At 40.8% G+C, this 15,439-nt stretch overlaps 1 protein-coding gene across 1 annotated transcript in view; it reads left to right on the top strand.

Moving 5' to 3' along the window:
• LOC101480580 (cadherin-7) overlaps positions 1-15,439 on the top strand; it is a 119,879-nt gene that overhangs the window by 65,676 nt on the left and 38,764 nt on the right. The window contains exons 5-9 of the mRNA XM_012919301.3: positions 4,344-4,511; positions 6,368-6,555; positions 8,418-8,671; positions 9,701-9,837; positions 11,719-11,840. Of these exons, the coding sequence (XP_012774755.1) occupies positions 4,344-4,511; positions 6,368-6,555; positions 8,418-8,671; positions 9,701-9,837; positions 11,719-11,840 (869 nt within the window). The remainder of the gene's footprint in view (positions 1-4,343; positions 4,512-6,367; positions 6,556-8,417; positions 8,672-9,700; positions 9,838-11,718; positions 11,841-15,439) is intronic.

The raw sequence follows: 15,439 nt of genomic DNA, 5'->3' as shown, positions 1-15,439 counted from the left end.
TTGAACTGTTTAAATTTACACATCACTCAAACAGAGAGGAAGGTTATTAATAGTACTAATTACTAATAAAGTCATGTTTTTGGCAGTCTGATGAATATCCAATATTATAGTCTTTTTAATTCTGTTTTGGCCTCCATCCTCCAAAGGAAAACGTCTGGCTCTGTCATCTAAATGCTCGATTATGTTCACCAAATAGAGTCTTCCTTTTGGTGCAGAATAGGTAGCACACAGGAAATCAAAAAAGAAATTAATAAATAAAGGAGGGTTAATGAGGCTGTAAGAGCCTTGAACTTGTCATCACAAAAGCAGGATAAACATGGAACATACTAAAACTCTGGGCAGGCTGGCAAACCTCTGTAATCTATACAAGTGCCACCTTTCACATTACACTCTAAATGAGCCATTGTGCAAATGGAACTATTGATTAGTGCAGCTCTGAGTAAACATTGGTCCAAATCTATGTCTGTGAAATCTGCAAACTATTTTTTATGTCTAAAGACAACACCGTTCGCACCAAAGGGGACAGCATTTAATGAGCAAATGTGTGCATTTATTTCATTTTTATTTTTTATTTCAATGTCATAAAACTGAACCTCAATTGCGTGCCATTTTTGTGGGTAATTTAAAGGATTATGGGAAATTCTTCAGGTGCCAGCGCTAAGAAAGAGCACCCTCTTTGATCTGCTTCATCAGCCTGTGAATACGATAAAGCAACCAAAAATGATTCATTTATTCAGGAACTGTATGCTGTGGCTTTGTGTGGTTCTTAATGAGTAATCTTTCAGGTTCTGTAGGAATCTTTAATAAGTGCCATTTAATGAATGAAACACATTGTGTGGCAAGTCATTAACTTTGAAAGCAACAGTGATTGCTTTTGAAGGATTAGGGCACTTTTCTTTGCATTTAAATGTGTCGCGTTAATTTTTTTCTGGAATTATCATCTTTGTAGTCAGGAGATAAAGCTGAGATTAGAAAAATGCTGTTAATGAAAAGATTTCTCCATACGCTTTTTAAGAATTTGTGCTTGTGTTTAATGCTGTTGTGGTGATTAAAGTATACACCGCACAGCAGCACTAATCGCATGAGCCAGTCATTGGATGTCAGTGTTGACACATCTCTGATTTTTCTGATACAGATCAATCATGACAGGGGGACAGACAGATAATGCCTCCCCTGGCAGCAAAAATATCCCCTTGTATGTGTTTGCTTTTCTGACAGCATCTTTACATTATCCTCATCATGCTTCAGACCCCTAAACTATTTGGAGTGACGGCACATTTGAGGGCACAAAGGAGTCACAAATCATTGCCGGTGTGTAAACAAGGGACCAGTCATTATGGACAATTACTCCATGTCAAAGCATTCTCATAGTAAAGACTACATGATTGATGTGATCACTCTTTTCCAGTCTGAATTCAGCATCTATTTTAGCACGACTGGAGTCTTTTTACCAACTAACTTCAAAGCTGAAATCATTTTGAGGTTGACGTCATAGTTTGTAAGGTGGTGTATAAGTGCTTTTTATGCTTTCATGTTAAAAACACAAGCAATGGATACGAGACAATTAAAGCTTTGCATCAGAGAAAGGTTCTGAGTAAATGAATCAAAATGAACATGAATGAGAAAAAAAGGCATCAGAGATAAGCCAATTTTTGATCTGCTACTTGAAGAGTAGGTGAAGGAGTACATAACCTACTGTTACTGTTGGATGCTAAACTTTAAGCAACTGGATAAACTATCGATATACAAAAAAGCCAAATCAGTAAATGACTGTTATAGATAGCTAGATGAATAAATGTCCAGTACTGTTCTAAAGTTGTTTTTTTTTGTGATTTAAAACGGGGTTGGGGGGGTACAGACATATACAGCACAACTGTAAACTGCAGTAGCAAAGCAAACATTGGTCACAAGGCATAGGGACAGCAAAGACAAAACACAAAAACACAAAGTCAAAACCAGTTATTGCCTCTTCCAGGGGATAACTTTGGATGAGCAGATTTTCCAAGCTTCAACAGTCGTGGGTCGAGCTTTATTTAATTTTGCTGTGGTATGTTCAAAATTAATAACACGGATAAGACATCGTATCCAGAATGATTCCATACAAATGTCAGGACTGAACCATTGCTTTGTAATAGTCTTCTTTGCGGATGTGAATCCAGCGAACAACATTTTGCATTGTATTTGTTTTAAGGAGATTTCAGAGGTATCATTAAGGAGACAAAGACCAGGATTGGGAATATGAAAAACTTCCAGCACCTCAGATAACAAAGAGTTCACAAAGACCCAAAAATTGGATACAACAGGACAGTCCCAAAACATGTGCAAAAACGTGCCTGGTGACGAATCATTGCAGATGTGACAGTGATACGTAGCATGTAGTTTCATCTGGAACCTCCTATAGGGTGTAATGTATGTTCTGTGTATGGTTTTGAAATGAATTAATTGATGTGCCAGGTTCTTAGTACTGTGCTAAAGTTTTGAGCTACCCAGCATTTCATTATATTTAGCTTTCAAAGAGCCAGACGTTACGTCCGTGTAGTCATCCAGGTCATGGTAGACTAAGGATCTCGGAAAGAAAATGACTAGACTTTCTTGAAGATGCTTCACCTCTTATCCGGGATCCTTCTTCAGTTCTAAAACCAAATGATGAAGAGTCCCAGATATTTAAACCCAGATGGGGGCTGTTTGATAAGAGGATTGTTAACCTACTATTAACCATGTCCCTCGTTGCATGAGTCAAAGTGTGGAAAAAGGCGTGGATCATTACAACCAAAGGTTTCGGGTGAAACCACCAAGATCTTGTCTCACCTTGTCATGTGACCTATTGAGGTCACCTCACTCAAGATATGACTGAAGGTCGAGACACTTGAGGCACTTCTCAAAACTGCATTGTATGTGGCTGACAGTGTCGTAAGCTGAAAAGCCAGACTTTCTTGTAATTTCAAAGCAGTCTTGAACAACAGTTCTACAGGTTTTCTGAAGGTCTTTCAAAGTTAATTTTTGGAAATTGGCTGCTTTTTCACTCATTTTCAGTCCAGTATGCTAAAAAACACAAGGTTTTTGTTTGTTAAACCACTTAACACAAACCTATGAATCATTTGAGCACAAAAAAGTCATCTAGCTCAAGGGATAAATCAGTGTTGTGTCTAAACATAACAGTAACTTAGCAAAGAGCCAATTTTAAATTGTATCTTTAGGCACTTTGTTACTAGCAGCCTGTCACAAAACACATAAATTGTTCTTATTTATTTAGTTGAATCTATGAAAAATGGCAAAGATAACACAGTTTGACAGGAATAAAATAGGATTTTTCCCCATCAAGGTAATTCCTAAACAGCTATTAGCTGAAAACTTGGCATATCTCAGCATGCTGTGCCCTTGTTTGAGGAAAATAGACAAGGAAAAAGGAACGAGTGGCAGGCCTAAACAACCATTTACAGCACATAGACTGTATCTTAAATTTATGTCTCTATGAATTAGGAAAAATACAACAAAGACCTGACACATACATACTGTCCTTCTCTGAAACCTCATCAGAAATGGTGTGAGGGGAAGGGTGGCCTTTAAGAAGCCATCCTTAAGAAAGTGAAACAAGAAGAAAAGGCTGAAGTAAGCCAAATCACACAAGAACTGGACTGAAAATCTGTGTCAACAGGTCATTTGGAGTGATGAATCCAAATTTGAAATTTCTAGTTAAATCATTAGCAATATGGATGAGGTCAAGAAAGAGGTACAACAATGAGTGTCTACAGCCATCTGCAAAAGGAGGGTGGAGCGTCTGTTATGGTCTGGGGCTACATTTCAGCCAGTTGGGTCAGAGATCCGATCAAAATTGATGGAATGATGAACATGGAAAAGTACCGTCAAATTTTGATCCACCATGCAATACCATCTGGATTGGCAACAGCTTCATATTTCAGCATGACAACGATCCCAACCCAAAGACATTGCCAATACAGTAAAATCAGTCAGGGATTGGCCTCCCCGGACCTCAACACTATTGAAGCGGTGTGGGATCATCTTGACCAAGAACAGAACAAAAGGGCAACATCCAAAGATGATCCAAACTCTGTTTTTTGCCTCATATGTTGTATTCTATTTATGTTTGCATGTTTCATTAAAGCACTCCACCTTTATCCCATTTCCCTTACAAAGTATAAACAACTATAACTATAACTATTCTAACTATAAGTACTATATTTGAAATATTTGAAACCCTTCAGCTTAAACTGAGTTGGGGTTTTGGTTTATTTTTGCTCAAACTTGACAGGCAGTTCTGGTGAAAATGAGACAAAGTGTTATATATACAAACTTGGAAACGCCCTCTCTGGTTCTTTCATCAGGTGTCATCCGAACAGCTCTGCCAAACATGGACCGGGAGACGAGGGATCAATATGTTCTCGTCATCCAGGCCAAAGACATGGTTGGCCAAATGGGTGGCCTCTCCGGCACCACCTCTGTAACGGTCACGCTCACAGATGTCAATGACAACCCGCCTCGGTTCGCTCACAGTAAGACTCTTTTCCTGATTGTCCTTACTGGGTTGATTAAGCTTATAGCCTAAATGCCATATTCAACAGCTACTCAGCAATCAGAATATAACCGGCTCCTTTCTTTCTTTCTTTTTTCCCCTCCTGGCTGAATGAAGCGTTAAAGATCTATCATTATTACTGAAAAACTTCTTGAACTTAGAGAACCAAATGAGGGCATACTTTGTAATGTATGCAATGAATGCAGCGGTGCAAAAGGCTGGGTTGTTGTTTCACCCTTGGAAAAAAAAAATCTTTTGAATTTATTACAGTTGCTGTAACAACAAGCCGTAACGAGATTTCTTTTCTTTTTCCACAATGTGTGGTAAAATAAAGTTGGATAGAAAATACTCAGACCTCTTACAAGCAAAACACACTCATTAAACTTCATCTCACGAGTTTCCAATGTTATTTTTAAAATCTTTCTTACCCTAGTGTCTCTTCATATTTCCAACTTGTATTTTCAGCAAACATTTGGACTTTTAATGCCAAATTAAAAACCAACCTTCCTGCGAGGTGTGCACCTCTCTGCCTTATTCTTCATCAGAGCTGGTGTTTGCTTCAGTGTTGGATACCAGGATCAATCAGACTGCCTTTTTTTTCTCTTTTTTTGTTGTCAGCCTATTTCACGGGCTGCTAATGGGTTCCAGGCCGAGCTTTAGGATTCAAAGGCATGCAGCGCTTCTCATGATAATCCGAAGCGCCAGCAATCGGTTTACTGCTGATAGCCCAACCGCTGTCTGGCTGGTGCTCTCACCACTGGACTGCCATGAAGCCGAGTCAATTTGCTGGTCCCTGGGGGGAAAGAAAGGTTCAAGTTTGCACAACAAGTCGTCAGTGTCGTTTTAACCCAGTGCTGTCACGCAGAGAAGAAAGAGACTTTGGAGTTCTCGATTTTGCTCCAGCAGTTGAGCTCACGGGGTCATAGGTCAGAATCATGGAGCATCGGAGCTGATAGAGTCCAAGAGCAATAGCTAGTCCAAGGGGAAAGACACCAAGGTTAGCTGCGTGAGAGGACAGGCTTTGGGAGAGGAAAGGGCAGGAGGTAGGTGAAGGGGCAGTACAGAGGGAGGAAAGCAATTTTTTGGTCTTTTAAAGAGCTGCTGCTCCACGGCAAATTAAAAAGCCATTATAAAGATTACATGGCAGCAAACAATGTCAGGGAGATTAGCATTTAGACGGAGGCTGAGGGAGACACTGTGAGGAACACAGAAAGGTCTGGTAATGAGCTCTGCCATGGTGATTGGGGAGATTATGATTATGAATATGATTCCCTTCTTTATTCTCATAAGAGTACTTTAAATCTAGAGGGTCACACAAAAGCTCAGGGAACACAATGGAGAGTTTTGGAGTAATAGAATCTTTGAGTGGACATTTCATTTCACAAAAAAATGTACCACAGAAATCTTAGCGTGACTCCAGTTTTCTTTCTTTTTTTTATTACTTTCTCTTTTTTGCATTTGGGAGGATAACCTGTTACATTCAGACAGCCTTTTGAAAGTTTTGTGTTTTGCAGATGATATTGTTACAGAACCCGAATTTAAAGGACGGGGAAATATAAAATTAGCCTTTGACGTTTTTGATTGCATATTTTAATTTTCCATTGCTTTTCTCCGCAGTCTATTCAGAGCGCCACCATGAAGTTGAAACAAAACGCTTTATTTCATGTGTGCGACTGCTGCTGCCTGTCTGTTTTATGTAACATGAATTCATCGAGGAGACACACAGTCAAATCAAAGCTGAAGGGCTACAGCACGAGCCGTAACTGCTCGAAAGCGAATTGGCGGTGAAACAAGCACATCCATTACCAGCATCCACTCCTGTCCTTCTCTTTCCAGAGAACTATCAGTACACGGTGCTCGAGTCCCTGTTGGTGCAATCTGTTGTGGCCAGAATAAAAGCGGTGGATGCTGATATAGGCTCCAACGCAGAGATGGACTACAGGATCATGGACGGTGATGGGCCCGGCATGTTCAACATAACGACAGATGAGGACACACAAGATGGGGTCATAATGCTGCTGAAGGTACAGCTTGAACAACAGCCTGGTTTTATTACTTAAGAGCTTATTCAGGAACCCAACTCAGTCAGCTTGTGAATAGAACTGCTGAACCAAGACTTGTTTATACCAAGACTTTGTAACCACAAAGGGTCCTGAACCTTCACTCTTGAAAATCAGTGAGACAGGTTAACATTTTAGGGCTTTGTACCCAAGCTGGTGAGACACTGAAAGCTGCCTGGAATCCAGATTGGAGTGGTGTGGGTATACAAGCAGCGTGCAAACCAATCTTTTTTCTCTCTTTTTTCCCCATGCAACTATTTAACATTTAATTAATAAACATTTAGATGAAGTGGGAGAGAAACTTTATTTTATATTGTTAACACATAAGCCACCTGCTGCTTTAAGTATTTACTAAAACTTTACTGATCTCCAGCAAAAAATAGTCCCAAACAGCTGAAATATTTCACTTCTAAAAGCTGCACCGTCCAGCTGTTCAAGTTTTGTGTTCTTTTTTACGTTTAGCATCCTCGGTAGGACTTCGGAGCTAAGTGGCTGTAGGACTGTTAAGTGTTATGAGACAAGCTTAGGCTGAGTTGGCATCAGTCAACACAACAGTTGCCAGCTAGAAGAAAAAAAAGAATAAAGCCAGATGTTTCCTTTAATTAATTAAATGCACCCGTGTCACAGATGAATCACGCGTTTCTGAAAACAGTGATATGAAATTCTACTACCACACACATGGTGATGCAATATTTTTATATAAGAATAATGACGTGCCACTGAATCTCAGTGCACTGTGGTCTGTTTGTGCCAGACAGCAAACACTTGTTTTATGAAGGATATTAGGATAAGTTCCTCTCCCTGGTTTTCCTTTCTCCGCTTTGCCCTTCCTACTGTGTTTTAAATGTCAGCAGAACCTTTGGATTAAGTGCTAATCACTAATGACAAATCAGCGCTGACTATTTCCACCTCTTGTGATGAAATAAACATCACGCGGTCACCGAAAAGTTCACTTCTCCAGTCGTCTCAAACTCAAGAAAAGACCCAAACTCAGCAAAATAACAGCGGCGCTACTGGCACCAACTACATAAATAAAGAAAATTGTCAAGTTAAATGTAAAAAGTAATTTATTCATTTCTAATGGAAAAAGAAAATGTTGTGCGTTCCCACCTTAGTTTTGCATGCTCCGTAGCACATGGCTGATACATCACATTTCAGGGTTTCAAAGGGCTTGAAAATGGTCTCCGCGGGCCACATTGATGTGACACTTCATTGCTGGCACTCTTTTGTGGGAGAGGTAGGGCCATTGTTGGCCACAAGCAATTCTTGTCAGATGGGCCAATTTAATCCCTTGTTTGTTTTGCACCAAACTCAGACAATTACAGCATAGGAGAGATTCACAGACAATGAAAGTGTCAAATCAATGTTCTCTTGCAGTATATTATACGTTGCTATGGGGAGTTCAATAAGCCAGACAAAATGACAAAAATGTTTCAAAAGCGTTCATTTCAGCGTGCTTTTCACCATGTTGTGAGACTTGCTTGAAATCAATATTACTGCTTTCACAGCACAAAGTAACTATAATCCATCACCAAATCACTTTGTTTAAGTCTAACTGTGTGTTAAATTGTAATGGGTCTTTAGAGTCCACGTCCTTAATTGTGATCAATATCTCAGCATCGTCTGAATGATTTACAGATTTACATACATAGTAACTGTTCCTCTAACTGTGAATGGGTGAAAATGCAGAGCTGCAATCCTGGTGTAGTTTTTATTTCTCAATTCTAAAAAGAGCTAAACATTTCCGACACCTCTCATATTTTGATAAGGGAAGCGAACGTTTCTCTCAATGTTTTCTGTATTCTCCCTGTCTACCTCTCCTCCAGCCTTTAGACTTTGAAACAAAGAGCAGCTTTTCTCTGAGAATCGAAGCCACAAACAGGAATATCGACTCCAACTTCTTGAACTTGGGACCGTTTAGCGACACGACATCAGTCAAGGTGACGGTGGAGGATGTGAACGAGCCGCCCGTCTTTTCCACACCGTTGAGCAAGATGGTCGTTTCAGAGGACGCCAAAGTGGGCACCTCGATCGGGAGAGTCTCTGCCCATGACCCAGATAACTCCAACAGTCCAATCAGGTGCTAATGATTTATTCACCCGATTCAGACGTTAAAATCCCAATTTGTTTAAAAATGTGTTTAGTCCACATTATCGACAAACTCAGAATCCGTAGACCCTCCGACCTCCCCGTGTGGCGGTCATAAAGACAGTGCCAGATGGTGGTAGGGAAGAGGAGTGCAGCATTTGCAAAAGTGAAATGCCATCTTGAACAAGAGAAGGGCATTCCTGCTGGAGGGTCAAGGCTCAACACTTGTGCCGTGGCATTTATGGCTCAAAACAAGCACTCACATTGTCAGTCTGCGTGGTGTCACTCACAAGATCCCCCCACCAACCCCTACCTCCACCCCCCCCCCCCCCCCCCCCCCTTCCTGTTTTGCATTAATTGAATGAATATTGTATGGGATTCAAGCTTTGTCTGTTCGGATTGTTAGCAATCTTAATCAGAAAATCAAATTACTGCACCATTGTAGCTGTAAATTGCTTCTTTTTACTCCTGTGACTGCTATCAGCATCTGCAATATATTTCACTACAACTGTTGAAATTAAAATTATTGTGGAACTAATGCAGCCACAAGAGTCAAATTACATTGCAATAATACCCTTTGGATGTACGCTAATTGAAGATGCAATTTTCTCTAGAAATATGAGTTGCATTGTATTGAAAAGGTTTGATCGGCGCTGAGTGCTGAGGGACAAGTAGGCAGTCTTCAAGCTTATCAATATTTAATGTGCTTTTGTTTTGCTCGTGATATAAAGTTCCAAATTGCTTCCACGTTTCTGAATCTAATCCAATCTATGGACTGTACTCATTAGTTGTAATATTTAGAGACAGCTTGGACAACATCATATGTCTTCTATAAAGTGTGAAGATAATGTATGTATTTATATATGAAACCGAATGCAGCTCTTACTGCTGATGGGGAAAAAACATGATCATAATCTTTCCTTACAAGTAGAAGAAACTCTAAAATGTCAAATCAATACCGCTATCCAAAAGCAATTTCTAAAAGTGTGTATGTGCGCTTTGTGTACTGTTGTGTGCCCAGGTACTCCATTGACAGGAACACAGACTTGGAGCGCTTCTTTAATGTGGATGCCCTAAGTGGGGTCATCAGCACAGCCAAACCTCTGGACCGAGAAGCAAACTCTGTCCACAACCTCACCATCTTTGCCATCGAGAGCCGTAAGTTTCCTTGTGGGAAAAACTTTCAAAACTACTATGTAGTCCACTATTGCTTTATTCATCCTATAAATAGTACTTCATCAGCTCTAATATCAACATTGTGAACCACATGCTGGTGCTGGATTCTGTTTAATTAGGGATGTCTTCTATTGTGTGTCCAAAAGTAAAAACCCACGAGTGACTGAGCTAGATAGCTTGTCTGCTGGTTAATCAACCAAGAAATAACTACTCTAGTTTACAGGGTTAAAAAAAAGACCTTCGCTCACAGCTAGCAGGTCCTTTGTGGACTGTGAAGAGAGAAGCCCGTTGTGCATACTATCAGAGTTTAAGCCCTAAAACCAGGTCTGTCCTGCTCCTTACTGGAGGGGAGACAACATTACCTCAGAGAGCATCACTTTTTTATGTACACAGTTTCTCTTGTGAGCAAGTAAGTTATCCAAGTCCTCAAAAGGGTTATATCAGCAGGATGCATTTTTCCTAAGATATACTGCAATACTGTAGCTGGCTTGCAATATACATGAAGCTTTAGATCCTTTCTGGCCTGTTATCCACTCTGTAAGCTGTCTGTGCTTTGGACAATGCAGTGTGGTGTTGTTGGGGTTGTTGCGGAGCTGTCGGGGAATGTTAATTCACATACGGGAGGGTCATTCTGACCTCCATGTCTCCCTGAGCCATGGGGACGAGATGCTGACTAAGGGCGGGTGATCTCGCCCACGGGTGAACAATGTTAATGTGATGTGAAGAAGTGCCGTGTGCCTTTTTTGTTCGTCTGTCAATGGCTCCAAGGACATAAACCCCTTTTTTTGTTCCTTCTTCTTTTTCCCACATTGCATTCCTATCATTCCGCACAATGGACAGCAATCACAAGCACGCTATCCACTGAGCACGCCAAACAGCTGCGTCACATCGGTATAAGTTAAAAAGACAACCAGCCTGTCAGCCCAGCACTTCTTTTGCTTTCACATCTTCAGATCGAACACTGCGTGAAAAAGGTCTTCTTTTCTTTTCTTTTTTCAAAGCCTTTTTATCCATCTTTGCTTCAAAGATGTGTTTTTATTTACATCTAACAGCACACAGATGCGCCACTTGGTTGAATCCCGAGTGTGAGTGCTTGCCTGATATAGCAACAAAAAGAAAGCAGCATATAATAATAGCCATATGAAATGTCACAACAGTCCCTCATGCATGAGGCACTGACTTCTGACACATAGTGACACTTGGGCGCTGTTTTCAGCTGAAAACATCTTCGAGTTCATGGACTGGCAACAAAATCTACTGTCCTGCCTTATGACAGTATTTATAGTAAATGGGTTCTTTGTTACTGAAGAGGGTGCAGGGACTCTGTGGTTGAGGGATGTTGTGCACTCGAGCTGCAGTCACTCACATTTCATCCACTCTGGCCAGACCACGCCAATGACAACAAGTCTGTGGCCCGAGGCTCCGCACGTCCTTTTTATCACCATCAAATCAGCCGGCCCGAATGTCACGGCGTCATCTCTGGCCGGCACCGTGGAACCACCAGGCTAAATCATCATCTTGCACTCAGACACAGCCATTTAGCCATCAGTGTGTATCAGGCGGACAGAGGCGTGAAGCCCTCCGTGCGAGATGGCTCATTCGCACACGCAAACAACAAGCCAGCACCGAGTCTAATCACTGCGGCTGATCCGCAGCAGAGAGGGCAAGAACGCCAGCTGTTTGAAGCAGACTGCATATTTCATTACAGCAGCACTTTTTTTTTCCTCCCTCCACCTCCTTTGTGATTAATTATAACACATGAGAAAGATCAATATTCCATAATTTGGCCCAGTGCAAAGTTAAGGCAGAATCAAAGTGCTTTAAAGAAAGTTTGACAGACTCTCTTCTCTCTTTCCCTTTCAGATGACCCAACCCAAATCGGAAAAGGCATCACTTTGATCACAGTGCAGGACATAAATGATAACGCTCCGGTTTTTGCCATCGACTATGAAACACTGCTTTGTGAAAATGCCATACCAGGACAGGTAAGACCCAGAAACATCTCCGCAGTCGGTCTTGCTTCCCTTCCTTTTTTTCTCTCTCCTTACTTGCTTGAAGTTTGACTCACAAAGACAGCCCGCTGACTCTCAAAGCCATTAAAACCCTTTCTCTTTTGTTCCTCAAAACAAGTCCACTGTGTGCATGCACTATCCACTTCACAGCTCGAGGTCACTCCAGGGAGACAGCATCATTAGTATGAGACACATCCTTAAGATTTAATAGCAGGTATTGTAGTTCTTATCGTTCATTAGAGATGTTACTCACATTCAATACTGTCAAAGGCAGCTAAATTAATGACAGTGCACTATGCCTGTGGTCTTAACAACCTAATGCAATGGCTCATGCTGGGATGGAGTAGTGTTCGGCGTCGGTCTGATTTTCCATTCTGAAGTCCTGCGTAATTAGATGGTCGCCATGCAGGGCAGTGATGTAGAAAATGCAACACAATATGGTCGGAAGGTAACTAGAGAGATTTTAGGAAGAGGAGGAGGAGAAGAAGCTGATTTTTTCGCTGCTTTTAGCATTTGGCCTCATTGTTGCTAAATGACTTGTGTGTCAGTGGCAGCGATTCATCTGCTCTTGGCATTTGGAAAATACAATCAGAGGCGAAGGGTAAAAGAGGCGTGTAGACTTGAATAAGTACAATTGATCAGAATGATGCATTATATTGGGAATGGCCATTAGGCCCTTTTAAATATGTTATTTGCATTCATATTTGGGAGTTGTTTGTCACCAGGCTCACAGGAGAGTGAGCAGAAATAGCAAATGATTTCATTTGCAAAAAGTGAAAGACTACATTTTCTCTGTGTGTATTTGTTTTATATGCACGGAGCGGCTCATTTTCCATCGAGGTTCCAGAGACTAACCCTCATCTGACCGACATATTTAACATACATGGATTACCGGCTGAAGTCTCTGGGGAACTGCTATTATATTTGCTAAGAGCAAATATAATAGCAAAACACTAATAATGGCAAAACTTGTTTCTTCTCAGAGCGTTATTAGTTATGTAATTAAGGGCATCTAAAGATAAAAAATGGAATTAATCTTATTACTGCAGAGTTACAACTAATTTGCAGTTTTGTAAAATGAAAAACGTGTCTTTAACACATGCACTTGCCGATGTTATCTGAAGTACAATCCACATTATTACTAAATACTTATTTATCATCCTTTTATTCTCAGTAGTTTTAAGTAAACATCACTTTTGTTGGCTTTATATGAGAAAAGCAATCGGAATAAATATAAAATAATAGAAATAAAAAAAACAATAAAGGCAGCCCAAAGTTGTCATTTCTGAAAGGGTGACGTCTCTTTGGTGGCATCTCAAAGGCATCCTGATCAGATGCCTTAGCCACCTCTGCTGGCTCCTTTCGATGTAGAAGAGTAGCGGCTCCACTCTCAATCTCTAAAGGGAGAGCCTAGACAGCATTCAGAGGAAATTCATTTCCGCCACTTGTATCAGTGATCTCATTCCTTCCGTCACCACAGCTCGTGACCATAGGTGAGGGTGGCAACGTAGATCGACAGCTTTAAACTGACACTCACCTCTCTCTTCAGCATCCACACCAATCTGCCAATCTCCCACTCTACTCTTCCCTCACAAGACCGCAACATACTTGAACTCCTCCACTTGGAGAAGCAACCCCATCCCTGACACAGAGTGGGCACTCTTCTGGCTGAGAACCACGGCCTCAGATTTGAAGGTGCTCCTTCTCATCCCAGCTGCTTCACATTCAGGTGCAAACCACCCCAGTGAAAGCTGGAGGCCAAGAGAACCACATCATCTGTAAAGGTCAAAGACCAGATCCAGAGTCCGCTGAATCTGATGTCACAACAATGATAACATCATTAGGCAGACCTAAAAAATGGGAGCGATGGAAGAAAACTCCTGTGAGATATGACATAATACACCTCCAGGGTTTGTACGGATCCCAGGATGAGTGTTAAAGTGAATTTTCAAATTTCTCATTATGCTGCCATGTTGGTCTTTTTTAGGCATTTTTTGAGCTTGTATCTTTTTTTAATCACAACTAACTAAGTGGAGTTCAGTATACACAATTCAGCCAACCTTGAGGTATTTTAAGATATTACTCAATTGAATGTAATTCATCACACTGTAGCTGTAAGGCTTAGCATTTGCAGGAATAAACACTGCCTCTATATTAGTTGACATCATTATTGAAAAATGCATTCTACCAGAGCTGAATGTCTATTTTTGGTTAATGATCCTGCCACTTATCCTCAGACGATTGTTGTTCCTCTGCGATATTAAAGTTAGCGCAACATAAAGCAACCATCTCTCACTCGTCGATATTTCAACTTTTAAATTCAGGAGATAATTTGTAAACTTCTTCCCACTAGCACCTTATAAATTATGGCACAGAGACTGAAACAAAGTCATTCTCCAACAATCATACCAGCCTGCAGGACACAGCAACAGCCATTGCCCATGACAGCATCATCAGCAGGAAAAGGTGCTGCAAATCTGTAATTACTCAGCTGAAGCAGACAGATTGCTTACTCAATGCCAGCGATAGCTGAGCTGCGTGGTTCCCCCCTAGGTGTAGCTAGAAGCTTCTTTGCTGTAAAGTGAGGAGCTGGTGGTGACTGAGGCCTTGGTCCCTGTCCATCCAGCGAGTTGAAGCGATGCATTCAAATTATGACTGCACAGTCATAAAATGGTGCAGTTAAAATGAGCTACTTTAGCTTGGAGCTGGTTTTAACCTTATAATAGTTAAGACACTTACAACACAAAGTAGTGAGTATGTATGGTTGTGTGTGGAAATGTGTTTGGATTTTACTCAACTGAAGTGAAATACTGTCAGCCCAGCGCTAAGTACCTGAAGTATGCACGTGATTTCATATTTTTACACAAATAGCTACATTCAAGGATTTAATTAGCTCATCACATCACCTCAAAAGAAGGAAGACAAAGGAACACAAAACAAATAGGCGTTAAATGTCTAGAATATATTTCACAATTAAACTCACCTAACATATCTTTTATCTTCTTATCTAAACACTTTTGAGAAAATGTTTTGTGAACCGTGTGGATTTATACTTGCTAATTGTAAAATGCGCTCTGATCATCATAAATCACAATTGACCAAAAAGACAAGGAAAAAAAGCGAACTAAACTAACTACACACAATTCCCAGGCGAGCCCAGACAGTCATTCCCAGTCTAGGCTTGAAAAGGTAAGCAAACCGCCTTTGCTAACAAAACAACACTTGGAGCCAGGTGTTGTGATGAGATTGGAAGTGTGGGCTGATGGGTTGATAATTAAAGGCATCCGAAGTCTGCACTCACAAAGTGTGTTCTTCTCATGAAAGATTGGTTGTTGTGAGCCATGCCTCAATCGCAAATCACGAAAGCTGGAAAAGACTCCAGAGCATCTTTAAAGATCTAAATGTCCATCAGTTCGCAATAAGACAAGCCATTTCCAAAGAGAGGGGCTCCGAAAGACTGATGGTACTCTCTGTAGGAATAAATCTCCACTAGAAAAAAAAAGGTAATGAATAAGAAGGGTGTTGATGGAAAGACACAATGAAAGCACTGCTTTTCTGGGGAAAGTAAAAAC

This window comes from Maylandia zebra, linkage group LG9, assembly GCF_041146795.1.
Source record: "Maylandia zebra isolate NMK-2024a linkage group LG9, Mzebra_GT3a, whole genome shotgun sequence".
In the NCBI taxonomy this organism is placed as follows: domain Eukaryota; kingdom Metazoa; phylum Chordata; class Actinopteri; order Cichliformes; family Cichlidae; genus Maylandia; species Maylandia zebra.
Note: the sequence above shows the minus strand (reverse complement) of the source record. Positions and strands in the feature narration are given on the sequence as shown.